The sequence below is a fragment of the Pyricularia oryzae genome, chromosome 4 (assembly GCF_000002495.2).
Source record: "Pyricularia oryzae 70-15 chromosome 4, whole genome shotgun sequence".
NCBI lineage: Eukaryota > Fungi > Ascomycota > Sordariomycetes > Magnaporthales > Pyriculariaceae > Pyricularia > Pyricularia oryzae.
In genome coordinates this window covers 408196-433845 of record NC_017851.1, presented here as the reverse complement: position 1 = coordinate 433845, position 25650 = coordinate 408196, and the positions used below count along the sequence as shown (strand labels likewise).

Sequence of the window (25650 nt, the reverse complement as noted above, 5' to 3'; positions counted from 1 at the left end):
TTGGATTCGAAAAGTCTGGCAAGGGCAAGACTGCAAGGCTAGCAACTCAATCTGCAAAGGAGATATCCGGCGAGATTCTAAAAAAAAAAAAAAATACAACCGGATTCACTGGTGTAACCAAACGTGGCAGCCCAAAAGGTGACACGTCAGCCGCAGCTGACTATAACAAAAAACATCATCCATCGTCAAACGACAGCGAGGTGCTCGCACATGTTGCAAATCAACGTTGCACACAAGCATCGACACTTGTAGCGGGAACTGCGGCTGGCCGCATGCTGCCAGACAGGGGTGTTAGTTATTCTTTTAGCAGCGCGCTGCCTGGCAACTGGCTCGTACGCTCGATCCTTCTTCAGCAAGATTGTGGCTGGGGGCTGGCGGAAGCCGTCCCTCTTCTAGCCCCGTTCGAAACCAGACCAATAATTTTCCATCCAACTATATGACCTTACTAGCTAGTGCTAGGGGGAGGCTGACGACAAAAGAATTTTAATACAGCGGGTAGGTAGGTGATCGATGAGATCTACCCTGGCACTGGTGTAATGGTGGCGTTCTGGCAGGCATGAAAAGAAGCTGTATATAACTCGGCCGACGATCCCCATAATTTCCCTTTGTATCACTCACAATTGGAGTCTTGTTCTCCATGCAGCCCGCGCCCCCTCCCTTGTGTCATAATTTTAGAAGCCTTATTTCCCCAGCCATGCGCGTACTTGTCTGGATCGCGGGGTTGGCGCCACTGGCCGTGGCCGTCCCCTCGAGCAGCTATCGAGTTGCTGTTGCAGCTCGTGCTGACAACACGTCTGCCTCCGTCGCCCCCAGCCAGAACGTGAGTGGCGCTGCCCCTCCAGAGCTGGTTGTGTACACGCTACCATGCGAAGACGGCAACTCCACTGCTCGCACGGCGGAAATCCGGCTCAAGCAGGCGACGCTGCTCTATGGCCCGTCGCTGCTGGGAAACGCTTCTTACTTTCCGGGGGGACCCCTCGGCGACGCCATCTCTCTGCGGGACCAGACGGTGTGGGAGGGTGCCGCGGTAGTCCAATCACTTCGTGCGTTTACAGACGCTGCCAAGGTAGCTGCCAACATCAAACAGGTAAATTAGCTTCCTCCCCCCGAGAACCTGCCAAGCTGTCAAATACGTGGCGTACTTTTTTGGTGTCTTGGGACCTGAGCTAAGATCGAGGCTGCACTATAGAATGGTGGACTGAACAGCCTTGATGATTTCAAGGTGCTGTACCAGGACGGGTGGAAGGGCTCCGTGCCTCAAGGCATCGCTCGGGGCCAATCAGAGAACTACACTTCTGATCTTCTCTTCTCCATGGAACGCTTGTCCGTCAACCCGTACATCCTCAAGCGGCTTCACCCGACCGAGGACGCGTTGCCGTTCCAGGTGGACCGGGCGACGGTCAAGCAGCTCACCAAGACGAGCCTCAAGGCGCTGCACGCCGCCGGCCGCCTCTTCGTGGCGGACCACAGCTACCAGCGCAACTACACCAGGCTTGCGAACCGGTACTCGGCGGCCTGCACGGCGCTCTTCTACCTGGACCCGCGCAGCAACCAGTTCCTGCCTCTGGCCATCAAGACCAACGTCGGCGCCGACCTGACCTACACGCCGCTCGACACGGACAACAACAACTGGCTGCTGGCCAAGATCATGTTCAACAACAACGACCTCTTCCACGGCCAAATCTTCCACGTCGCCTACCCGCACGCCATCGCCGAGATCGTCCACCTCGCCGCCCTCCGCACCATGAGCGCCCGCCACCCGGTCCTCGCCCTGATGGAGCGATTAATGTACCAAGCCTACGCGGTGCGGCCCCTCGGCGAGCGAGTTCTCTTCAACAAGGGTGGCCTGTTTGAGCAGAACTTTGCCTACCCGCAGGACATGGTCTACAAGTTCGTCGGGGACTCGTACCCCACCACGGGGAGGTGGCGCGCGGGGTACCTGGACACGGACGTCCGGGCCAGGGGGCTGGTTGATGCCGACTACGGCCCCGAGCTGCCGCACTTCCCCTTTTACGAGGACGGCTCGCGGCTGGTCGAGGTGATCCGGAGGTTTGTGCGCAGCTTCGTCGACGCGACGTACCACGAGAGCGACGAGATGGTGGCCAAGGACGCGGAGCTGCAGGCGTGGGTGGCCGAGGCCAACGGGCCGGCGGGGGTGGAGGACTTTGAGCCGGGCCCGCTGGACACGCGGGAGCGGCTGGTGGAGGTGCTGACGCACATGGCGTGGCTGACGGGGTGCGCGCACCACGTGCTCAACCAGGGCGAGCCGGTCACGGCGTCGGGGGTGCTGCCCATGCACCCGACGGCCCTGTACGCGCCGGTGCCGACGTCCAAGGCCAACACGACGGCGGACCTGCTGGGCTACCTGCCGAGCGCGCAAAAGTCGGTCGACCAGGTCACGCTGCTGGCGCGCTTCAACCGGCCAGACGTCGTGCCCACCAACCAGACGCTGAGGTACATGTTTGCCGCGCCACAGCTGCTGCTGGGCAACGGCGAGGCCTACAGGCGGGCCAACCAGAGGTTCGTCAGGGCCATGGGGAGGATCAGCGACGAGGTCAAGTAGTAGTAGTAGTAGTATTATTTAACGCCGGGCTCGGCCCGGCTCATTAGCCGGCCGTTAGCAACCTCCCGAGGGGTATCTCGGCGCGCTTTCTATTTTCTCTATTTACACAGCGGAAAACAAGGGCATAGAAGCGAATCGAGCCTGACCGGGTTCGTGCCCGGTCCTGCTTACAGGTTTGTTCACTGACGCGACCCCGTGCCTTCAGGCGCACGGAGGATTCGTCTGACGGCAGTTGACGGCTCTTCATCGAGAGGGGCCTGTGTCCAAACAGCGGAGCTGTCGGTCGTTTGTAGCCATGGAGACGAAGTCCCCAACAAGTGTGGGCTCGACGGCACAGGCGGGTGGTTGTTGTCGATAGCCAGCCGGGTTATCCTTGCCACGGGTAAGCGGGGAGGAGGTGGAGGGAGCAGGATTCGAACCTACGTTACTCAAGTAACAGCCATGGCGCTTAACCACTGCGCCATTCCCCCCAGCGACGAGGTCAAGGCGAGGAGGTTCGACGACAGGGGGCTGAGCCAGGGGATGCCCTTTATATGGCAGGCGTTGGATCCGGGCAACATTCCATTTTATCTCAGTGTGTAAGTGTTGGTTTTTGTGTGGTTTCTTTACTGTAGACTTGGGTAGATTAGATGATTGTGTTTGTACCTTGATCAACGGGGGCGGGAAAAGTAGCAGAGAAATACCAAGTACATCATACGCATACAAGCAGCAATTCAATTGATCGTTGTTTCAAACTCCCGCATCCGCATTGGTCTACTGACATCTCCACTGCGGGCCGGGAATGAACCAAATGCCGAGTTCCCCGCTACGAAAAAAAAAAAAAAAAACCAAAGCGCCAACCATTTGCGGGAGGACCCGAAGTGAGAACTACTATGGTATCGTGCGAAAAATCCCCTCCCCTGTCACCGTATGTTTATGCGTGGGCTTTTACCAACTTGACTGTTCGCGGGGAGCTTCAAGTACCTGATTTTATTTTTTATTTTTTCGCAAAAACTATTACAAAGCCGGAAATACCTACAAGGCAAAGTACAAGAGGGGGGGGAAAAAGTGCAGAGGCTCTGGTTCTCGGAAATCTAAGAGTCCGGTAAAATTACGTGGTATTAATGTCTCGAAATCATTGTGGAGCCCTGCATATAGTTGCGACGTCACTGCGTGCATCAACCCCGATTGCAATATGCACGAAAGCATGGTCTCGGCGTCTCGGGGCGGACCATGTATTAACATTGGCGGAGAACCGGGCAGTTGATGAATTCCGAACATGAAGACGGCAGGGCACCAATTGCCGAGGCCACAAAATATTAATTTTCAACATTTAAAAGCTCACTCCCCGTGCAATAATCACATCCCTCTGGATTCAGGATTTTTGTATCGCTAAAGCTGGCTTTTTTTTTTTACTTTGCAGTCTGTAAAGTGTAAAACCCAGCTGGTCAGTTTTAATCTTGTCTCCAAGCGTCATCTGCTCGTCAAGATTTGTTGTCCCCCATCGTGCTGGTCATGGGTCTGATGCAGCAAACACCGGCCGCGTCCTTTGGGCTGGGCACATCAACCCTCTTGTTCAGCCTGGTGGGATTTGGGATCGTCAGCTACGTCGTCTACCTCGCCGTGGTGCGCCCTATCTACAATGTCTTTTTCCACCCGCTGAGTAAGTACCCCGGCCCAAAATCGTGGGCCGCCTCCAGGATCCCCTACGTCCTGAGCTCCACCGGAGGCCATCTTCAGTACAAACTGTTGGAGCTCCACTGCAAGTACGGCGACGTGGTCCGCATAGCACCAAACGAGCTCTCGTACGTGCGGCCCGACGCCTGGAAGCAGGTCATGGGCCACCGCAAGCACGGCGAGAGCGAAAACGGCAAGGAGCGGGTCAACTATACGAGTTTCGCCGACAGCATCATAGGAGCGGATCGACACGAACACGCCCAGGGACGCCGCGTGCTCAGCCACGCCTTCTCGGCCAAGCGAATGCTCGAGCAGGAACCGCTGATCAAAAAGTACATTGACCTCTTCTTCGAGCGGCTCCCGGTCATCTCGGAGGGGTGCTCCAAGCCGGTCGACATCGTCCGGTGGTACAACTACACCACGTTCGACATCATCGGCGACCTGACGTTTGGCGAGTCCTTCCACTGCCTGGAAAGCAAGACCATGCACCCCTGGGTCAGGTTGATCTTTGCGAGCGTCAGGGACGGCAACCTCCTCAGCAACATGCGGGCGTACTACAGCAACATCGACAGCTTCATGTATCGCTTCTTCCCGTCCGCGGTCAAGCACAAGATGCAGCACGAAGAGATGCTTCGCCAAAAGCTCAAGCAGAGGGAGGCCATGGGTTCCTCGCGGCCAGACTTTTACGACTCCATGACCCGCAGGGACAAGAACGGTTTCGGCTTCACGCCCATACAGATCGAGAGGAACTCGGACCTCTTGGTCGGCGCCGGCTCCGAGACCACGGCCACGGTCCTCTCGTTTTCCACCTACCTCTTGTGCAAGCACCCCGAAATCCAGGCCAAGGCCGCCAAGGAGGTCAGGGAGTTGTTCAAGAGCGAGGACGAAATCACCATGACCCAGGTGCAGCAGTCGCATTATTTGCTGGCTGTGCTGAACGAGGCCATGCGTCTTTGGCCGGCTGCCCCGGCCGAACTACCCCGCCAGACTCCCCCAGAGGGTTCGATGGTCTGCGGAGAGTTTATCCCCGGTGATGTCAGTAGTGATGGCCCCCCACTCCAAAACTAACTCGAGGCCCCATGACTCTTTGGGAAGCGAAGGGAACGATTCAAACAAAGAAAATTTACTGACCCTTGTGAATGTGCCAACTTTACAGACAATCTTACTCGTCGCCCAGTACCCCTCCAACCACTACCCCGGGAACTGGGTCAAGCCCGAGGAGTTCATCCCCGAGAGGTGGCTCAAGGACGCCGACCCCATTTACGACGCCGATAAGAAGGAGGCTTTCAACCCCTTCAACCACGGTGGACGAGACTGCATCGGTAAAAAGTGAGGTTTTTTTTTTTTTTTTCCTTGCCACTCTCTTGTCAAGAGTAACCCCTGGAGATAAAAAAAAGCAACCCTTTTCCTAACGTGCATCCTTTCCACAGCTTGGCCTATTCCGAGATGCGTATGATTCTTGCTCGCATGCTGTACAACTACGACATGGAGCTGGACGAGCAGAGCAAGAACTGGGCCGAGGGGATGCTCGCCTACACTCTGTGGGACAAGCCGCCGATGTTTGTGCACTTGAAGCCTCGCAAGACCGAAGCATGAGCTGGTGAAGAGTTGAAAAGAGCCCATGGGATTTTGTGAATTGGTGTCGCCGAATCAGCGGGTCGACCGGCAAATATTGTGAAGTACGAGAGACGTGGTTTTTTTTTGGCATAGCGAGTACCACTAGACAGCATCGCTTTACGTCCTGTTGTCTCTTGGCTATTTTTCTTTTGTCTCTACTCTTGCCATTGGTTCGTTTCTTCGACTCTTTGAGTCGTCACCATTCATTATCTCCTTTCCGCTCGCTAGAGTCACTACAATAGATAGGTTCTTTGGCACAATACCAAGCAGTCAAGCACATTGTCGAGATCTTAGAACTCATTTTGAAATGGTCAGATGGATATGTTTAATCCGAATGGACGTAGGCTAGGGTGTTTCCCAGCCACAAAATATATACATATAACGAGAACAACACAATCATAAAACCCTTCCCAAACCATGCTGAAAATTGGAATACCGACATCATCGATCATCGCCCACCGTACTCAAATCAAGCAGCCATCTTCGACGCAGATCGCACCCTCCCCTCCCAAGAGCTCTGCCTCCACGAATCATCCCCCTCCACCTTGGCCGCCGCGGTGCCCGGGAACAGGTCGTTGAGCACGTTTGCGTAGTCGGTGTAGCTGAGGTTCATCTTTTCAATGTCAAACTCGTTCCAGTACCCCGCGCCGCCCAGCTCGCCCCTCGCCTTCCAGGCGGCAAACTTGCTCCTCGCCTGGGCGGGGTTCTGGCCGTAGGACGGCTTGCTGTCGTTGACGACCCACAGCAGCGGGACCACCTTGGCGCCCAGCTGCGCCTGCCACTGCAGCGGGTCGTTGCCGGCGCCGCCGTCGTAGCACTGCAGGTAGAAGCGGTCCATGAGCGCGGCGCCGAGCTGGCTCTTGAGGTCCTGGTAGAACGAGATGCGCGTGTAGGGCGACGCCGAGTACTTGTACCCGATGGCGCCGACCATGCGCCCAAAGGCCACGGTGCTGGGCACGTGGTACAGCGCCTCGTCGTTGTTGTTGACCGCGTCCAGGTTCCACGCCGTCTTGAGCGCGGCGAAGTTGCGGTAGATGTTGGTGTTGGACCCCGGCCCCGGGCTGCTCATCAGCTCGCGGATGTTTTGCGAGTTCATGCAGATCTCGAGCCGCGTGATCTTGCTGCCGCTGCCCTTGAGGGACCGCACCTTGTTCTGCAGCGCCGCGCCCCCCACGTACTGCCCGCCCGAGGCGACGAGCACGTCGGAGCTGCCGGGCGTGTTGGAGTAGTACATGATGTCGCCGTTGGCCACCACGCCGACGCCAAACATGATGGCGCTGTTGAAGCCCGATTGCGTCAGCGCCGTCGTGTTGGACTTGAGCACGTCCTTGAAGAGGTAGATGGCGCGGATGTTTTGCGCCAGGGTGAGGGGGAGGACCAGGGCCAGAAAGAGGGCCGTTGCCAAGGATGGGGAGTGCATCTTGGCAGGTTTGTGTTTTTGTGCGAGAAAACTGGGTATAGTTCGCCAGGAAACGATGGGCGACTTGTTCTCCTGAGACAAGTCTTGCGCCGCGAAAAAGAAGAGGAAACAAAGAGTAAATAAAATATACAGAATGGAAAAGAAGTTTGGGCCGAAATCGTTGATTTTAATTGCGGCGCTGAATGTAGGATTTCCGGAGTCGCCCTATCGCGCTCGGATGGTTTCAATGGTTCGACTGTCTGGCAATGTCAACGTTGCGCTGGTTTGCGGGGTGAATTGGCGACAAGGTCAACGCCGGGGCATTCGATGCTACTCCAATCTGGAAGGTCACGTCGATATCGGTTGCGATTACAAGCGACGCCATGCCTGCGACTGGAAGGTGGTATTGCGCGACATTCTGACCTTGGAAAGAAAAAGACCCGGCTGTATCTTCCCCGCGGTTGTCCAAAGAAGGGAGAGACTAGCAGAAGAAAACTCTGGCCCGAGGTTGGGATGCATACGATATTTACGCAAAGAGCTCTGAGCTTTTAGCTCTGAGCTTCCACGCACGAATCCACACACGAATCAACAAACTTCCCCTACCCTCGTCCATTGTCCAAGCGGACTGCTCAGCTGATGTCTTTGCCGCTTTTCTAAAAAGGAACAAAAAATCGAAACATAAAGTGGGGAGCCTTGATCTGCCGAAACAGCAGGGCCATGACAGAATTGTGACTGCGCAACAGGGCCATATCCTTGATCGCCTTGGACACCGTGTTTGCCGTCGGCTATTCTTAGCTGCCAGCCCCGGTCAATTCTCCACGCTGAGATGTCATCCCGCCCCTCGCCTTTGATCTGCGACGAGTAATTCCCCGCCCGCGAACCCCTAAAACTTCCACTCACAAAACAGCAAGTCAAAAGGGGAAAACTTCGAGGGATTCCAAGCCTTTGAATCGTTTGATCGAGCTCAAGATCGATCCGGCCTCATACAGGCATTGATATTAATCGTAGGGCTGCGGATGTGGGCGTCTAAACACGGACGGGGCGGAGTAAATGCGTTTGTTGTGATCGAGTCGGGATAGGAGTTGAAACAGGAACCGTTCGCACGTAAATGAACCCCTAATTGTCCTCTGCGTTCATCTCTTAGTCGTCTTTATTTTCAGGTTCTTGCCCCATCTCCCAACATCCCCTTCCATCCGTCACTGGCCACAGCCGAAACATCAGCGCTCATGCAAACTCCCAAGAGTCAAAATTGAACAAGTCGCCCTCGCCACTCCCCACAAACCCAAAGAAAACATCATGCGTCCCCGTCGCGCCCTCGACATCGCAGGCCACAGTCGTCCAGCTCTCCCACCCGCCAGTGTCGGCCGGCACCTCGCACGATCCCACCAGCTCGCCGTCCTCCCCATCCAGCCTGATCTGCAGCTCCGCCGGGCGCTCGCACTTGCGCCGTCCCGCAGCCACGACCGCCGCAAACGACGCCGCACCCTCCTCGCCAAAAGCCACCCCGCCGACCTTGACGTAGTCCCCATTGCTGATCTTGCTGACAAACACCGCCCCCTCTGACGAGACGTCCGTGCTCACCCCGCGCGAGAACGCCATCGTCTCCGCCTCGACCCGGCCGTACGGATCGAACCCCTTGATCTGCGCGGGTCCCCCCGCGGTCATGGTCAGGAGCGGAATGCCCCCGTCGGCGCCGTACGCAAGCTCCTCCACCGCCACCGAGCGCTGGAACCCGCCGCCGCCGGGCAGCGCGCCGTTGTGGTAGAAAAAGTACGCTTTCCCTTTGTAGTCCACCACGGCGGGGTGGTTGGTGAAACTCCCGCCCTGGCTGGCCATAAGCAGCCCGCCGTGCGTCCAGGGCCCCGTCGCTGACGGCGCCGTGGCGTAGTGGATGTCCTCGTCGCAGCAGTTGGCCCCGTAAGTCATATAATACGTTCCGTTGTGCTTATGCAGCCATGGTCCCTCCTCGTACGACGTCGGGCGGCCCTCCTTGGGCACGTCGGGGCGTCGTGCGCCGAACCCAGCTGGTGTAAGTTCGACCTGCACCGGCGCACCCGAGAAGGAAATCATGTCGCGGTTGAGCTTGACGTACCATAGATTCGGGTTGCCCCAGTACAGATAGGCCTGCTCGTCGTCGTCGATGAACACGGTGGGGTCGAACTCGCCGTTGTGGACGAGGGGCCCACCGAGCGGATCAGTGTAGGGCCCGGCGATGTCGTCCGCCACGGCCACCCCGATCGCCATGCCGCCGCCCGACGACGGGGTGACGGGCACGTAGAGGAAGAACTTCCCGTCGCGCTCGATCGCGCCAGGGGCCCAGGCGTCCTGTCGAGCCCAGGCAAAGGTCCGTAGGCCGGCGGGACTGCCGTGGTCCTGCCAGTTGGCCATGTCGTCGGTCGAGTAGAGGCGCCAGTCGGTCATGTTGAACCACGTGGCGTCGTCATTGTCGTGGCTGGTGAACGCCCACAGGCGGTCTCGGTAGATGAGCGTGGCGGGGTCGGCGGTGTAGCGAGTCTGCACAAAGGGATTGTCGGCCCGGACGAGGGTTGCGGCGCCGAGCAGACTGCTGATGAGGATGGCGTGGAGAGCGGACATGGTGGGCGGGGTGGTTTTCGCAGAAGTCGTCCGAGGTCATGGTAAAGACTGGAGGTTGTAATCTTACCCACCAGTTAAGTAAGGGGAATACAAGTTTATACAACGAACTTATTGCTGGAAAAAAAGACGGATGATGCATCCCCATTCTCGCCAGACCTTCATCAAATTGTACCCCAAATGGCGCTTGGCCTGCAGGTCCATCCACATTACGAATTTCTGCGCCACGGGGCCCTGCGATCCCCTTTTACAAGCGGTCCAATAGTACGACGCTCCCATCAACGGTCAAGCTTGCAGAGCAGTTCTCATTTTGGCCGCCTGTCAGGACCTGCGCTTAGTGCCTAGTCTGCTTCCCCCGCACGCTTGGCAGAGGGATCTAAGGAGCCCGTACCTTTGCAGTGCCAGATCTATGATCAATTCCTGTACTTGATGCGCAGACCGTTGCTGCCCAAGATCTGCATCCCATTTAGCCTGACGTAAGGATGGTCTTTTAACCATTGAACAATTTATCGGATCATCTGTGTCCCTTCTGCTTATCAATGATTACAGAACAATATCTGAGACAAATCTAGGCAGGTTGAATTATAGGGTTGTATCGTTTTTGGATGCCTCCCTCACTGGTCTTTCTTCCAGCAGGAGCTGCACTGAATTGCACTGGACTACCCTAATCTGCTATTCTCATGTTTTTGGGTCAAGACCCCTGGCCTGCAGCTACAGCCCTGTGAAATCTCAGCCGTATTGAGCCGTCTACGCCCATATAGATCAGGGAAAAAAACACCCCACCTACAGACCCTGCTCGTCTGCAGTCGTCGCACGCAACACAGAGCAATGTGGAAAGATCTGCTAGCCGGACAACTCTCATCCTATTGTGATATAACGAACGATTGGCAGGGACATATCCCAGGCCTCTTTGAATATCCTTCCAATACCTAGCCGACTTGCAATCTGCCGCACAGGGTCCCACTCAACGAGCATTACGTTGTACATGTGCGACTCATCCGAATATGTCACGTTGCCGCTGATGGGGTCGAATCCCTTGACATAAGCGCCGGAAATGACAATGAATTCGTGCCGCTCCCTCGTAACCTCGCCCGGCCCGTCGCCGTTGAGGATCATATGCCCCGCAAGCTGCCGGCTGTTTCCCGCAGCGCAGAGAATATTCGCCCGGATCGGGCTCCTTACTGAAGAATTCACTTGTAATTCCTCCGGGGTCCGCCAGCTCTTGCAGTCGATTGTGAAGAATGAGCAACTGGTCCAGAGTTGAAGGTATGGGCCTCGCGTGTCGGGGCACTCGGGTGTAGGGACTTGTCCGGCTTGGTTCGCCACTGAATCAAAGATTGGCATCCAGAACAGCGAGTTGGTGCTAAGTTTGCCGCCGAGACGGACCTCGTCGATGCCGATGCCAACTTCGTTTGCTAGTCGAGGGGCTGTCGTTACATCTTTCAAGTACCACTTAATGTTCGATTCAGTCCATTCCCTCTCGTCCGGGTTGATGGAGTCATACTTTGCCTGGCCTATCCAACCGGCCCAAGACCAACTGGGGAATTGTATACGGCGACAATCGCGTCGAGTTTGGCGAACGACCGGCGTCCATAGCAACGCCACATCCAAATAGCTTTCGGGCAGAGAAGCCAAGAAACTGTCTCCCATATGGTGACTCAACTTGCTTGATATACCTTCGAAAGCGTTGATGATGTCGTCGGGGTAGGTAAGATGCCTTTTGGTGTACTCCTTCACCGCTTTTGCGTACTCGGTGAATACTGCCGGCCGCAATAGGGGCGCGGGGAGGTAATCCTCCTGGATCTCAACTATGCGTCCGGGGGCTTGACTAGTCGCCCAACGAGGGGAGAGTTGCTTGAGCCGGGGCATTTGGCCGGCCCCATGTTTCACCGTGGCCGGTGCGTCCTCGTAGAAAACGGCCGTTCGGCACTGCCAAGAGACTCCGCCTTGATAGAACAGAAGCAAGCGGTTGGATAGCAGCTGCTCCTGAAAAGTCCATCCTCGAGAGCCCCAGACCGAACCGGCTGGATCGGGAGGAGGGTCAATGGTGGCGGCGGCAACAAGGCCAGGCCAAATTTCCTCGCGAATCTGAGTGATGTTCCGGCCTCTGGTCCCGGGCCGGACCCCAGGGAGACCGGCATCGGCGTTGTCCCCGTCCGCAGCAACGATGGTGAGCAAGGCACCGCCGTAGATCTTGTCCATGGCCTTGATCTGGAGAGCCTTTTCGGGAGCGTCCTGGATGATGCAGAGCTGGTCGGCCCAGAGATATCTCTCGCCAAGGGCCCTTACTACCGTGGTGGCGTCGACGATGGTTTGGGCAACGCGGGTTTCCTGAGAGAAGAGGCTGCCCTTCTGCGCCAGAACTGGTGCGTTGCTACTGTTCAGCTCCAGCAGCTGGACCTGGCCCCATACGTAGCTTAGAGTGACGTATCGAGCATCAGGCGGCGCAACTACGACGCACTCATCCACGGCGTCGATGAGACGAAGTGTCGTTTCTGGACCAAGTCGTAAAGGTCCAGAAAAGGCACCGCAGTCGTTCGCGTGCCCACTCTCGCAGCTAGCGATCCATTTGCCGCAGGTACCGAGATCAATCTTGTCCTGTTCGAGCTGGTTGTACAGGGAATCTGGCACTGTGTTGGAGATTGGGATGAGGCTGAATGCAAGCGTCCTCGATGTATCCAACGGCCACGGCGGCGGGGAGATGATGGAGCACAAATAGCGACTTCCTATGTCTGAGGGCGTGACCTGGAAGTAGCCCAGAGAGAAGGCGAACGTAACAAGCATCCCGTCTCGGTGGTCAACAATATTATGAGGAGCGACATATTGCCGTGCCGTCCGGACGAGCAAACGACAGAATGCACAAACTTCAGCATTCGCCAAAGCGTCCCGCAGAGAAAGAGGGTCAATCAGGTCGGAAGACCCGAACCCGAATATGTCGTAGAAGTCGAGGCCCGCGCAGTTGAGGCATTCACCAAACGGGCCAACTCGACGTCTTGATGGCGCCATCACGCATGTCCGCAAAGATGCGAGTATTGAATTTTGTGATTGTCTGCCACGAGGACCCAGGTATGACAGCCCGTTTCAGGTGGGAGGATTCGAGTTTAACCATCGATGAGAACCAGTTGCTGCCTAATTTTATCACGTGAGGCACACGTCGAAACCGGCCGGTGTGACAGCGACACGCTGAGCGAGGCTGGCTTGCTGCTAAACCTCGGGCGTGTTAGTACCATGGCCAGAAGGGAGGGGCCGCAGGTACGGGCAGGACCGCCCAGGCCAGGAAATGGGAATGACCCCGCACTACGGGTCACGTATCTGTCACAGCTGGGGACGGGTACAGGCTAGGCACACGCTAACCAGCAAAATACAGGGCGACATAACAGCGTATAATAGTCCACGACAGCATTATAGCAATAGTACTTGGACTAAAAACTGATCTTTAAGGATTTAGGATTAACGTGTAGCCCTTAGGATCTAGGAGCCCCTATCTATAGGCGGCGTTCCTACAGAGTTTACGTAACGCGAATCTACAGGTTCAGCAGAACCCAGCCCCCATGGGCTGTACGCTAATATCTAGGCACTACCAAATCTGCACGTGGCAGTAACATGGCGCGCCAAGAAAAGAGGAAATGGTGGCTACAAAAATATCCAGTATATCCAAAGGATATGTTACCTATAAATCCAACATATCCTAGGATTGAGAGTGGCAGCCCAAGATATATAAGGATGGATTTCCTCAAGTTCTAGACAGTTTTCAACCAAGGCTTCAGCAATAATCAACCTAGGTTAAATTCTCAGGTAACCCCTTGGAGCAAGCAATACACAGAATAATTCCGGCGTCCCCAACCACCCAAAGATTAAGTAAACCAGTACTATCCTTAACTGCCCTCAAGAACCCTACCCTAGCGACAGACCTGTGTTTCTAAGATCTAGCCTATAAATCAATAGGATTTAATAACGAAAGGAAAATAAGAAACATAAATATCAAATTACTTGTATTCGACAATGCTTATAAACAAGCTTCTTAGACGGGCCGGTTCGACTTGGTCCAGAAACGACACTAATGTATAATGTGCATTGTAGGAAATAAAAGGGGAAATAAATATGGGAGACGTATAGCAGAGTTTGAAGAATAATACAGAATATAAGATAAATAAACATGTTTCATTCGGTAGGAAATCCGGGAGCACTGTTAGCTGTCCAAGGGGAGGGGGGCAAATGAACCGCAGACGAGACGTGGATTTTTGCACCAGTGCCAAAGGGGGTGGAAGCGGCGCTGAGAAGTGGAGGGCTTTCCATTTTGGTCGTGCGGCTCTTGTCCTGTTTTGGCAGCGGGTATTTGGGGCTATTCATCTGCTGGTCTCGTCGATTGCAAGCTTTGTTCTACTCTCTCCTGCCGTGTCGCTCCCGTGCCGATCCCGTTCTCTTGGTTCGGCGAGATGCTCGTATATCTGAGCCTTGACAGCGTGCCTCCACTCGGAGCGGGACGGCAACCATAAAGCTGCAAAGTTTCAATGCTTTATCTGCTGGTCCGAGTCCTCCCACGCTTTGCTTGGCAGTACCAGGGCTTATATTTTCTTTAGGGGAAAAGTGTGCACTTTGGCGTGCGTTTGCGTTACGACTGCGTACGAAGCGTCAGCCATGATAGTGAGGCGCACAAGAAAGCATTTGAGCTTTGTCGAGGGGGACCTTTTGTACCAGCGAATCAGCCCGATTTTCCGGTTTCGGCGTGCTGACGTGAGGATTGGCAGCATTGATTTGTCCCGCAAAATCCGCAGCGGCCCCCAGAGACAAGAGCTTGGCAGGAGGGGGCATGTACAACTCCGCTGTCAGCATTTCATGTCGAGGATTTGGTCGGGCCGTCGGCATTGCTAATCTCACCGTTGCCACGGTGTGCTGCTTACCTAGCGGGTACGTACATTACCGGGGTAGGTAGGTAGAGGTAGGTAGACGTAGGTAAGCAAGGTAAGAGAGACCCACGCCGTTTATCCTTGCCAAGCTTGCTTTCCCGCAAACATCTATCTTGCCACGTCTGTTACTCAAACTCCCGGCTATATAACAGCAAACGTCGCTTCATACCTTGGGTCAGTTATTGTTTTTTTTCTTTCTTTTTCTTTTTTTAATCACAGTTTTGGGTAGTACTACACCTTTGCGTTGCAACAAATATGGGTGTTCAAGATTTTGCAAATCTCTTTCTTGGGGGCAGGTTCTCAGGGAGCGTCACGACGGCCGCCATGCTTCTGTTCCTCGTGGTGGTTCTCGTTGTCAGCGGCGTTCGTTCCATACGTTCGATTTCAGCACGTCGGAGGTTCATCGCGGAGAACAACTGTAAACCAGCACCAGCATGGCCTCAGAAGGATCCCATTTTGGCTCTTGACTTCATCCTGAAGGGCCTCGCAAACTTTAAGCAAAAGAAATTCCTCGACGGCTGGACAAAGTACTACGAAGATTTGGGCCCGACCTTCACGACAAAGTCGGCGGGCATGCTTTATATCAACACCATCGACCCGGAAAACATCAAGACGGTGCTGGCGACGCGCTTCCGCGACTTTAGCCTTGCGGAACGGGTCGAGATCATGGGCCCCCTACTCGGGCGCGGAATCTTCGTGACGGACGGCGACGAGTGGGCGCACAGCCGCGCGCTCCTGCGGCCCAACTTCGCCAAGGAGCAGGTCGCCGACCTGGGCATGATCGACCGTCACTTCAGTGACCTGATGGCGCTCCTGCGCCCGCACGCCGCGGACGGGACCACGGTCGCCCTGCAGCCCCTTTTGATGCGAATGACCATGGACACGGCCACCGAGTTCCTCTTTGGCCAGTCGACGCGCACGCTCTCGGTCGAGCAGGCGGACTCGGCCGGCAACGCCTTCAGCCGCGCCTTTCAGTTCTCGCTCAACGAGATGGCCCACCTGTTCCGGCTGGGGCCGTTTCGCATCTTGCGTCGCCAGAGCCGCGAGCTCAAGGATTCTCACGACATCTGCCGGGCCTACGTGGACGGCTTTGTCGACGAGGCCTGGGCGTGGAAGCAGGGAGGGAAGACGGATGGGAGGACCAACTTCCTCAGGGATCTCGTCGAGAGCACCGATAACAAGCAAAAGGTCCGCGACGAACTGCTCAACATCCTGATCGCCGGTCGAGATACCGTGGCGAGTGTCCTCGGGAGTCTTTTCCGCGTCCTGGCTCAGCGTCCTGAAATATGGGCCAAAGTGCGAGCCGAGGTTGCGCAGTTTGAAGGGGAGCTGCCGCGCTACGATCAGCTGCGTGACCTCAAGTACGCCAAGTATTGTATCAACGAAGGTAATAAAGAAAAAAAAAGAAAAGTCTCCCTGCACTACTCTTGATTGAGCATATTGAAACCTCCACTGACACACCAAAGCCCTTCGTCTTTGGCCAGCCGTCCCATTGAACGGCCGTCTTGCCGTCCGCGACACGGTACTCCCTCGCGGCGGCGGGCCCAACGGGGATGAACCCGTCTATGTGCCCAAGGGCAGTCTTGTGAACTACTCGGTGTATTCCATGCACCGGCGAACCGACTTTTATGGCGCCGACGCCGAAGAGTTCCGACCGGAGCGGTGGGAGGGCAAGATTCAAGGCTGGGTGAGTTGGATTGGGGAAAATCACTGTGGAAAATTACTGGTGAAAAGAGTGTTTGGAGGTGAAAAAAACCTACTGACATTATCCAAATCAAATTAGCAATACCTCCCATTCAACGGCGGGCCGCGCATCTGCCTCGGCCAGCAGTACGCGCTGACCGAAATGCTCGTTGTGCTCGTCCGCTTTGCCCAGGAGTTCAGCCATATCGAGAGCAGGGAGTCGACGCCGTGGCAGGAGGAACTGCACCTAACGGTGCAGCCGGCCAACGGTGTGCAAGTTGCACTCACTGCTGCAAATACTGCCTAAGCTGCCTGTAACTTGTAGGAACAAGAGGACTTTGGCTAACGATACATCCGCAGGAACATAGGTTCTAAATACCGGAAGGGGAGGGGAGGGGAGGGGAGCTGACCTTTTGTAATAAATAATATTAGCACTTTGTACCGTTAGACGAAATGCACTGTAGAAGTTAAAGTGGAAGCAACACCATGTGACATGATGCAAGCGCTACAAAGTCAACTGGTATCATTATACATGTAACCTAGCAAACGGGGGTCTATGCACGTCCGCGTCCATATATGCACAAATCACACCCCCCTACCGCAATCCGCAATCAACCCAACTTGGCAACTGTGGCCCTGGCGACTGAAATCGTGTAGTCGAGCCCCCTTGCTGCCCGGTTATGTTGGGGATGTTTCCGTTGTACTTGAGCAGGGTGTCCGGCGTGTTAACCCCGACGAACGTGGCGTCCTCTCCCACCGCGACGTCGACGGACTCCGAACCGCCCTCCAGCGATTCGTACCGCATTTTTCCAGGCTGTTGGAGAGGAGGGCGAGGGCAGAGGCGATAAACTGCATGGGTGCGAGTGCGATATTTGTTTGCAGTGCGTGTTTTGATGGGCCAAGGCTGATCCGAGGCATGAGGAGCTGTCTTTTATTCATCCTGCCAGATGACGGAAGGCTGACTCGGTTTATATAGTACAGCCCTGTGACATGTTATTAACCTTGGTATTGGTGGTGCCTGATCCGAAAGGACTTGCGGATTTCAGAGAGATGTATTCCAATACTGTTTGGAATCCACATAATTCTGGAACCCTGTGGCGATCGATGCCCCCGCGTCTCCCGATGCACCCCGAGCAGCCTTAATAGTGGACAATTCCTAGTCGCCAGCCCCGCCAGAATTCTAAAAGATCATGAGTTTGCTTTTTATATCGCACGGTCGTATTGTCCTGTTTAGTGTTTGTGTTGGCCGTCTGTCACACTCGAAGCAAGCACGCAACATTATCGGCCGTGGGGTGCAGCCAAGCCAGCTAAAAAAAAAAAAAAAAAAAAAAAAAAAAAAAAAAAAAAAAACAGTGTTCCATGCATCGGACGTGGTGTTTTGTACTGACGCTGCGAGCGACGCCACAAAGTCTCGTTGAGGCGTATGGCTGTGTTGGCGGGAAAACAATTGAAAATTTTTGTTGTTCCTCCTCCCCCTTGCCTCGTTTCAATTATCACGACAACGAACCTACATCTTCCCAAAAATGCTTCGACGCGCGACTTTCCGAGCCGCGCTGGCGCCCGCCATATCGTCCTTCACCGGCCGACGATTGATGCACGACGTGCAAAAGGTAGCCAGTCTCGGCATGGTCGACAATAAAGGCTCGGTCGTCACTCGCGAAATCGGCGTTACGGTGGGAGACCCTGACGAGCATTTGTAATGCTTGCCAAAAGTGAAGGGTTTGCCATTTAACGTGCAATCGACAAACAAATCGGACTGTTTTTGACTGCAGATCCAGAAAAGGTCCCTTTGGTTTTTTACCACAACAATCGCCATTTTGCCCATCGTGGGTTCTTTTTATGTCCAATTTTTCAACATTTGTTACCAAAACTAACATTATGTTTCCAACGAAAGAATCTGTGCCTTATCCACGCCTTACGCTGGATCAGGATCTTCCGCGCCAAACTTCAACAGATGCAAGTCCTGCGATATTGTGGACGTGCGGAGTTACGCATTGCATTACGCTCGACGGAACGGACGACTTTGAGTTTCCCTCCCCGACCCCTTGCCAAAACGATTCACAAATGGAAAATATATAGTTTTTAACCTTTAACAATAGATGACTTTTGGGAAATGGCTCGAGAGAGTCATGAGCGGTTCAAGGGTGCAGCCGAACTGCTGAAAGACAAGTAAGACGTACGGGTTGTCAACTTGTCTGATGACAGGATGTGGTACTTTTTTTGCTTTGGTCTGTTTTGTTATTTTGCATTTAATTTTTTCCTCCTTTTTATTGGTGATGCATTGCCATCCACATTCTCAAACCCAAGCCGGTTTTTTGTTTCAGCCTACCTGTCAAATGGGGTGTCAAGTAATCAACACCGTTCTCGAGCAGGCGGCGCGTAGTCTTAGTCTCAGAGCTCAGACTGAAATCCCCTTGCTTCGCAGTGGACCGAACTGTGAACACTGAGACTATTTGACCATATTTTGCCTTGAGTAGCATTTGGCCTGCAGGTCCATCCACATTACGAATTTCTGCGCCACGGGGCCTTGCAATCCCCTTTTTACAAACGGTTTAATAATATAACGTCCCCGTCAAACCTGCATAGCAATTCTCATTTTGGCCGCCTGTCAGGTCCTGTATTTCGTAATCTGCTTCCCCCGCACGCTTGGCAAAGAGATCTCAGGAACCCAGGGGCCAGGTTTGGCCAGTGCAGGTATATGTAATGATTCCTGTATTTGATGGGGAGAATATCGCTGTCCAGAATCTGCATCCTATTTAGCCTAAGCTAGAGATGGATTTTTTTCCACCGACCAATGCAGCGGGTCATCTGTAGCCCATCTGTTAGTCGATGATAGCATTAAAACTTCAGATCGCGTGCAAAGAGACAATGTGCGATGGATGATTATTTGTGCTTCTTTCCTAGAACTAGTCCATATCCGCATCTTCCGCCACTCTTCTGGGAAAAGAAATTCCCCCATTGCCTGATGCCTCAAACCTGCCCTTTTGCCTGCCTCCTCCTCAACTCCCCCGGTGTATAACATTTGCAAATTTCGGCCTCGACAACGACACATTTTAAACAGATAAAATCGTCACCGCATTTGCAAAAATACAGCGGGTCAGTTGCGATGACCATATTGGTCCCCTCTCCGCTGCCAACCTCATACGTACCATCTTTTGTCCCTTTGCAAAACACAACCTGTCTGCCGCATGATCCACAATTCCACAAGCGCCGTCCTCCAGATTTAAAAGCCTTGTCTAGGACGGCCAGTTCTGACTCCACTGTGCTGGCCAGCTTCCTTCCAAGCCCATGTATTAGTTCGTTACCGCCCCTTGACACCCCGTCTATGTTCATTAATACAACTTTCAACATCTCGGATAACCGCAGGTGGTCTTTCCGTACCCTGTTGGCTGAGTTGGCCGATATGAATGTCCTGCAGCCCGGAATTATTTCTGTTTCAAGCCGACGTTGAATCATTAATAATTCCTCCATTGGGTTGCTGCCGATTCCCGCTGCTGCTACGTCTGCGTCGAGAGCGTTGCCATGCGCACTCTTGGGTCCATCATTTACGTTGTCGACATGGTACTGCGAGGAGAGCGTTTCCCCAATTTCATCCGTTAGGCTTTGATACGCTCGTGCTTTCTCTGGGACCTCCACCTCCCATAGTGGCTGCGGTGTTTGCTTTGTCTCGGTGAATTTTATGGGAGGTCCTTGCACCATTCTTCCACCGGCATCGACCTCGTATTGCCTAGAGACATGCCCCCCTAGATCAATAAGGCTTGCCACTAGGTCTTCTTCTAGGTCTGGGTAGGGTGAGCAGCGAGCATCTGTTGAGTTAAGGGTGTATCCAGTCTCCTTTGGTCCGACCCTGGGGCCCGGTCTATGATCGAAATGACTGGGCGTGGAAGCAAAAGAGTCTGTGTTCCTGTCAGATACAACGTCCGAAACTTGGATGGGCTCTTCAGCGGCCCGTGGCTGCAATTCGCCGCCGTTATCAGAGTCAGGGAGAGACGGAGAGTGAGGCTCCTTCCCGGAGCCGCTGGTTGCCGACGTTGGAGTCGCAGCCTCGTCCTCATCTTCCGCCTCTCTGGGTCCGGCAAAAATGGCTATTTGCTCCTGGTGCGTGCCCACGTGTCTCCTGAACCGGCTAGCCGAAACTGTAGGGTCGCATTTGTCATCTTGGCGACCTTTCCCCTTGGGATCCCGCTTGGCACTGAGGATCGAGGCCCATTCGTCGCAGAAAGGGCAGTCCTGAGCCCGGAAAACCGAGTTGATCTGTCGGTTCGAGTCCAACAAGCGCTGCGATTGCTCCTCGTCAAACGACCCGTGGCTGCTCCTGATGTGCTCCTTGTAGTCCACCTCGGTGAGCAAACCCGGGCATGCGCAGAGACTGCATATATAACGTGATCGGTGTTGGCGCAATTCATGCTCAAACCAGGCGTTTCTGTCACCGAAAATCTCGCCACAGTCGGCTGTACAGGCGTATGCTCTTAGATCATGAAATGCGTGCTTTCTCCATGCCCCCTCGAGACGGAATGACTGGAATGTACAGCAGATTGGGCACTCGAACGGTTCGCCGTGTGGGGACAGCTTTGAAAGGCGTGGGAGGGCCAGCGTCGAGTTTGCCGCACTGGCAGTCGAAACCGAGAGCTGGGAGACGACATCTTCGTCAAAAGTCACCTCAGCTGCATCGAACTTCAGATCAGATGCGACTCCAAATGCAAACGTGCTAGCCTTGCTTGAACCAACGCCAGTTCTAGCCAAGTCTGGTAAAGCTTTGTCACCGTCCTCATTCGAAAGACGAGTCTTGTGGTCATGACAATACTTGATGACTTGGCGTCTTTTGACATTGACGCCTCTTAGATGCTTTCGGAGCTTCTCGGATAGCTTGGGATACTTGTCTTGCAGGTGTATCATGTCAATAATATCGGTAAACTCCGTGTTAGAGCTCATCACAGCGTGTGAGAACCTATATCCCTTGTACTCGACTTGCGGATAATCATAGCGATGCGAAATAGTGATATGAGGTATTCGGAAATGATGTCCATTTGCGAATGGGCTTCTTCCAGAGCATCTTGGACCGAGCCCAAAGCTAAGACCTTGGGAGTTGGGGTGTTCCAGACATTCGTCATGCCCGTGCCGGGGTCGATAGTGTCATCATTGTAATGTTTCGCTGAGGAGATAATATGTACTACTTTGTGGAGCTTAGCAATCTTTGCATGGAAGTCAAATAGCCAAGCTAAAAGGAGCCGCTTACAGTCTGCTATCGCATCGGCAAGATCGTTCAGCACCTCGCAAACCTGATCAAGTGTTTCTGGCGCGGCGGCTAATCTGCTGTCCAAGGAGAGTCGGGAAGTAGGGGACAGGAGAGCGCCCGTGTTTCCAGCCCAAAGCGTGAAGCGCTCCAGAGCATCATTCACGTCGATGGCTTTGGTGTCATTTGCACGAGGGGAAGCAGACAAGTCGTGGTGGTTTTGGAAATGCGGGCTCGGCCGACGTTCCAGCTCAGCGATAGCATCCCCTGAACAACTGACGCACATGACGGCTGCAGCTTGAGATGTTTTCTTGCGGAATCATCGACATGCCGAAGGTCTGTTGATTCTCTCGAGCCAACGCTGGAAGGATGCTGATGTTTCCGAGCTGCTGCAGAAGAAGCTTGGGGAATCGCACATCCTTTACCTGGGCTTCGTTCGCCGCATGGAGGAGACCCTTGCAGAACTCAACACAGAAATGGCTCTGGACTCCGATCTGGTACAGGAGAGAATGGATGCTCAGGTATGGGTAACTTGCACTAGAAGCCTTCGATGTTCGGCCGTGATTATAGCTGCACTTTCCGTCACTTGTCAAATCCCGTACCCCCGCTCAGCACTGGACTACTCTATTGCAATTCTTCACCTACTATTTGTTTTCAATCCCTCTCTCGCGATTGGATACTGCATGGAATCTCCCGTCTTATCTTGCTTGCCTTTTGGAGCAGCACACTAACACGACCCAAGCCCGGAGCTCGTCCCTCCCGAGTTCAAATGGCCTTGAACATCGAGAACGCCAGATTTCAAGTCTACAAAGCAAAGTTTGTCAACGGCGAAGCCAATCGCAGACGCCTGTTTGCTGATCTCCGGGACTGTAATACGAAGCTACGCGGTAAGTGCTTCGTCATTTTATCTCCCTCCCATCACTAGCACCTCTCCTTTTGCCCCGCCCGTACTGTATCCTTGCATCTATACGCCCACTTCTCCTCAATCGTCAACTTCCCACTGGTCTAGTGCCATTCAACTAATCCTGAGCAGAGCTACTCAGTTCGAGCGAAAAGGATGCAGAGCTCACCAAGCAGCTGGACGCAGCATTGACAACGTCTTCCATGGATGCTTCCCTGTGCAGATTCTGGCAGACGGCTGCAGCTTTCTTCAGAGCTCTGGCTGCCGCCTGTCGATGTCAGTGTCCGAGCGACCACGCAGCAAGTCTTTTACTACAGCATCGGGCGAATTGCAAGGAGAAGGCAATCTTTGAGATTGTCTTCAAGAAGGATCCAGGAGCCTCGGGGCCGATGGGAACTGCGAGTCAAGAGGCCTACTATACGCGCATAGAAGAGCATGACGGACATGAACTTCTAAAGGCAAGTATGGTGCTGGCTCCAGCTCAGCAGACCAAAATACCAGCCTACACCAGGCCTACAAAGGCTGCCAGCGCCAAGTTAGCAGTTCGGCCCAAGGGGTCTGTGACCAGTTCACCCCGGCCAAACGTCCGGTTCTCAGTGTGGGTGTCTTTTTTTTTCAGAGCATCCGCGATTCTCTCATCGTGCAGTGGCTGACGGCGGCAGATGTAGTCCCGCAATAACGCTACAACTCCCAGCAAAGGACCCGGCCACCGCAAAGATTGAGCCCATCAAAAGTCTTTGCCAGTCCCTTTGCGGCTCGCATACCGACTATCGCGGCTATCTCAACCTCCCAGACGAAGACAAGCGGTATCACGTCTACTCGGTTGCGCATCATGTTACCATGCCAAGATCAGTGACCCTTGCACAGATCTTGAATGGAGAAGTTCGGCCGCCCCTGACCCGCAAAGGAAGTTACACAGTCGCATTGATCATCGCTTCCTCTTTCCTGCAGCTGCTCGACTCACCCTGGCTTCCTAGTGCCACCAGCTCCCGAGCATTTGACAAGCTATCTATCGTCTTCCTTGCAGATCCCTCTGACCCCAACGTCTTCCTCCTTAACAGGCCTCAGATATCGCGAATGTTCAGAGAGCTGGCCCCCAAGAACAACAGCAGCAGCATACAACCGAGCAGCGCCCCGCAGCGATTAGCTGACGTCAGTGTCCCCCTGGCCCGACTGGGCATCACCCTCCTTGAGCTCTGCTTTCGCTCCCCGCTGGAACGCCAGCACTGGAGGACGCTCTATGGGCCTGGCGCGAGCGACAATGAGAGGGAGGGCTTTGACGTGCTGGCGGCCATTGGCTGGCTGCGTGAAGTTGCAGATGAGGCGGGGCCAGATTACGCGGCGGCAGTTTTGTGGTGTCTCGCCAGTCACAAGACTGCACCTGCGGACAGGTGGCGGGAAGACATGTTGAGGGAGGTGCTAAGACCGCTGCAGAGGTGTGTTGATTCGTTCAAGCTCGCTGAGTGCGTGTAGACAGCAGTCGAGGTGTGAGGGTCGGGGTTCGTTTGGCGTAGCTGGGAATTTTTTGTAAAAATTGACCTTGCATACCCACACAAATGTTCCCGAATGACAGAGGCCTGCTTGAAAACAACTTCAGGCATCACACTAGCATGAGAAATATCTATTCATGAAGATGTGGCGAGGCACTTCCATGTTTTCTGGACGTGATTCGTATATGATTTTGTAATAAACGCAGGTACATGATAAGATCCAATAAGATCGAGACATTATAAAACTTTAAAACTCAAACTCAACCTTTCTTGACATAAAAAAAAACAGGTACTTTTTTTTTGAAATGGGGAATCACTTGGTGCTTCGACGGGAGTGACATATATCCATATTGCCACTCCGTCGCCCGCGAGCCGTTATAAGGCAGGATAGATAATCCCGGCTCGCTCTCACTGCAAGAGAGTTTTTGTCATGGTGCAAAACGGCCTTTGCTGGCCCATCAAAACGTCACAATTCTTCACATACGCCCGCCCGCCATGTTTGCACTCGCAATGGCCGTGTGCACCCGGTGTCCTGCTTTGTTGTGTCCCGACTTGGGGGCCGGGTGCGGCGGTCGGCTGGGCCTCTCCTGTTCGTCGTCGGAAGAAGAGGCGGAATTCTTGGGGGAGCGGTGGAGCCAGGAGCTGATACGGGAGCGCTCTGACTTGTCTTCTGCGGAGCCAGCGTCCGAGTCGCGGGCCGGTGAGCCACTCGGGGCGCGGGACGGTGAGCCACCCGGGGTCCGAGCCTGGAGTTGGACGAGAGCGTCCGTGCCGGCGGGGGAGGGCGAGGGCGCGGCCATGGCGCCGACCAGGAGGCAGGAGATGACAAACTTGATCTGCATTTTGTGTTCAAGGGAAACAGAAAGATAGGAAAAAAGGGCTGTGGAGATGAGATAGAGAGATCGACAGAAGAAAGACTAGAGAAGCTGGAAAGTGCTAGATGGGAAGGGTCGAGAGCATGAAAGAAGATAGAGAAGCGAGAGATAACCCCCCTTTGGCAGGTAAGGCTTGCGGGGCACTATATAGGGCCTTGTTATAACTTGGATGTAGACTGCGCTATCAATGCGGTGCACCAAATTGACGTCGGTTCAGGAGAACACGGAGTAGCTCATAACAAAGGATTACTATTAATACCGTCGTGAAAAAAAATGAAAAAATTAAAATTCTCTTCTCCTTACTAAATTTAAAAGCTTGGCAGCAAATGATGGGAAACAGGGCCTTTCTGTGCCCGACTCTATAGGTCGCACGGTACCATGCAGGTACTCAGGTACCTAGGTCTGGGATCCCGGGTCGGACATGACTGTTGGTATACAGCGGCATGAATCCAGCAAATTGCACATCAATGCCACCACTCAGTTCGGTATGGATCTGCCTTTCTACGGCTGTATCTACCAACACCGAATGATCTTTTTAGCGTTAACGTTGCGTACCCCCTGTTCGGCACCCCCCCTGTTCGGCACCCTGAAAATCTAACAACGAAATGCCTACTTTTATAAACTGATTTAAATATAAAATTATCAACGGACAAAAATACAATCGTTTTCACGCTTCTCCGGTTCATTAACCTCTTCTTCATCAGCTAAAGGTTCCAAATTTTCTATATCATTTT

General features: G+C 54.1%; 9 protein-coding genes and 1 pseudogene across 10 annotated transcripts; 4 read left to right on the top strand and 6 right to left on the bottom strand.

Moving 5' to 3' along the window:
• Positions 1-694: 694 nt before the first annotated feature.
• MGG_08499 (manganese lipoxygenase) lies at positions 695-3060 on the top strand (the record flags this gene model as incomplete). Its single annotated transcript, XM_003715958.1, has 2 exons — positions 695-1087; positions 1190-3060. The coding sequence occupies 2 exons, from the start codon at positions 695-697 to the stop codon at positions 2561-2563; spliced, it is 1767 nt and encodes a 588-aa protein (XP_003716006.1). The 3' UTR covers positions 2564-3060.
• On the bottom strand, positions 2962-3033 carry MGG_20177 (annotated as a pseudogene). Its single transcript has one exon. The product of its transcript is annotated as a tRNA-OTHER (tRNA).
• Positions 3061-4057: 997 nt separating the features above from the next.
• Positions 4058-5815, top strand: MGG_08498 (uncharacterized protein; the record flags this gene model as incomplete). Its single annotated transcript, XM_003715957.1, has 3 exons — positions 4058-5254; positions 5376-5548; positions 5650-5815. The coding sequence occupies 3 exons, from the start codon at positions 4058-4060 to the stop codon at positions 5813-5815; spliced, it is 1536 nt and encodes a 511-aa protein (XP_003716005.1).
• A 429-nt stretch (positions 5816-6244) lies between these two features.
• On the bottom strand, positions 6245-7509 carry MGG_08497 (uncharacterized protein). The gene has a single exon (XM_003715956.1). The coding sequence runs from the start codon at positions 7254-7256 to the stop codon at positions 6306-6308; it is 951 nt and encodes a 316-aa protein (XP_003716004.1). The 5' UTR covers positions 7257-7509; the 3' UTR covers positions 6245-6305.
• Positions 7510-8459: 950 nt separating this feature from the next.
• On the bottom strand, positions 8460-9830 carry MGG_08496 (endo-1,4-beta-xylanase D; the record flags this gene model as incomplete). Its single annotated transcript, XM_003715955.1, has 1 exon — positions 8460-9830. The coding sequence occupies one exon, from the start codon at positions 9828-9830 to the stop codon at positions 8460-8462; it is 1371 nt and encodes a 456-aa protein (XP_003716003.1).
• An 822-nt stretch (positions 9831-10652) lies between these two features.
• On the bottom strand, positions 10653-12884 carry MGG_08495 (uncharacterized protein). Its single transcript, XM_003715954.1, has one exon. The coding sequence runs from the start codon at positions 12831-12833 to the stop codon at positions 10686-10688; it is 2148 nt and encodes a 715-aa protein (XP_003716002.1). The 5' UTR covers positions 12834-12884; the 3' UTR covers positions 10653-10685.
• Positions 12885-14854: 1970 nt separating this feature from the next.
• Positions 14855-16801, top strand: MGG_08494 (cytochrome P450 52A13). Its single transcript, XM_003715953.1, has 3 exons — positions 14855-16121; positions 16201-16421; positions 16518-16801. The coding sequence occupies exons 1-3, from the start codon at positions 14990-14992 to the stop codon at positions 16722-16724; spliced, it is 1560 nt and encodes a 519-aa protein (XP_003716001.1). The 5' UTR covers positions 14855-14989; the 3' UTR covers positions 16725-16801.
• Positions 16802-19387: 2586 nt separating this feature from the next.
• On the bottom strand, positions 19388-21936 carry MGG_08493 (uncharacterized protein; the record flags this gene model as incomplete). Its single annotated transcript, XM_003715952.1, has 3 exons — positions 19388-21297; positions 21381-21587; positions 21654-21936. 3 exons carry the CDS (start codon positions 21934-21936, stop codon positions 19388-19390), a joined length of 2400 nt encoding a protein of 799 aa, XP_003716000.1.
• A 41-nt stretch (positions 21937-21977) lies between these two features.
• On the top strand, positions 21978-24024 carry MGG_08492 (uncharacterized protein; the record flags this gene model as incomplete). The annotated part of the gene is made up of 5 exons (XM_003715951.1): positions 21978-21986; positions 22046-22171; positions 22393-22537; positions 22684-23149; positions 23220-24024. 5 exons carry the CDS (start codon positions 21978-21980, stop codon positions 24022-24024), a joined length of 1551 nt encoding a protein of 516 aa, XP_003715999.1.
• Positions 24025-24517: 493 nt separating this feature from the next.
• On the bottom strand, positions 24518-24883 carry MGG_08491 (uncharacterized protein; the record flags this gene model as incomplete). Its single annotated transcript, XM_003715950.1, has 1 exon — positions 24518-24883. One exon carries the CDS (start codon positions 24881-24883, stop codon positions 24518-24520), a length of 366 nt encoding a protein of 121 aa, XP_003715998.1.
• Between the last annotated feature and the right edge of the window lie 767 nt (positions 24884-25650).

Coding starts and splice junctions, on each gene's coding strand:
- MGG_08497 (XM_003715956.1), bottom strand. CDS start 7,256: ATGCACTCCCCATCCTTGGCAACGGCCCTCTTTCTGGCCCTGGTCCTC.
- MGG_08495 (XM_003715954.1), bottom strand. CDS start 12,833: ATGGCGCCATCAAGACGTCGAGTTGGCCCGTTTGGTGAATGCCTCAAC.
- MGG_08494 (XM_003715953.1), top strand. CDS start 14,990: ATGGGTGTTCAAGATTTTGCAAATCTCTTTCTTGGGGGCAGGTTCTCA. Junction 16,122..16,200: donor CAAGTATTGTATCAACGAAG/GTAATAAAGAAA, acceptor GACACACCAAAG/CCCTTCGTCTTTGGCCAGCC. Junction 16,422..16,517: donor AGGGCAAGATTCAAGGCTGG/GTGAGTTGGATT, acceptor AAATCAAATTAG/CAATACCTCCCATTCAACGG.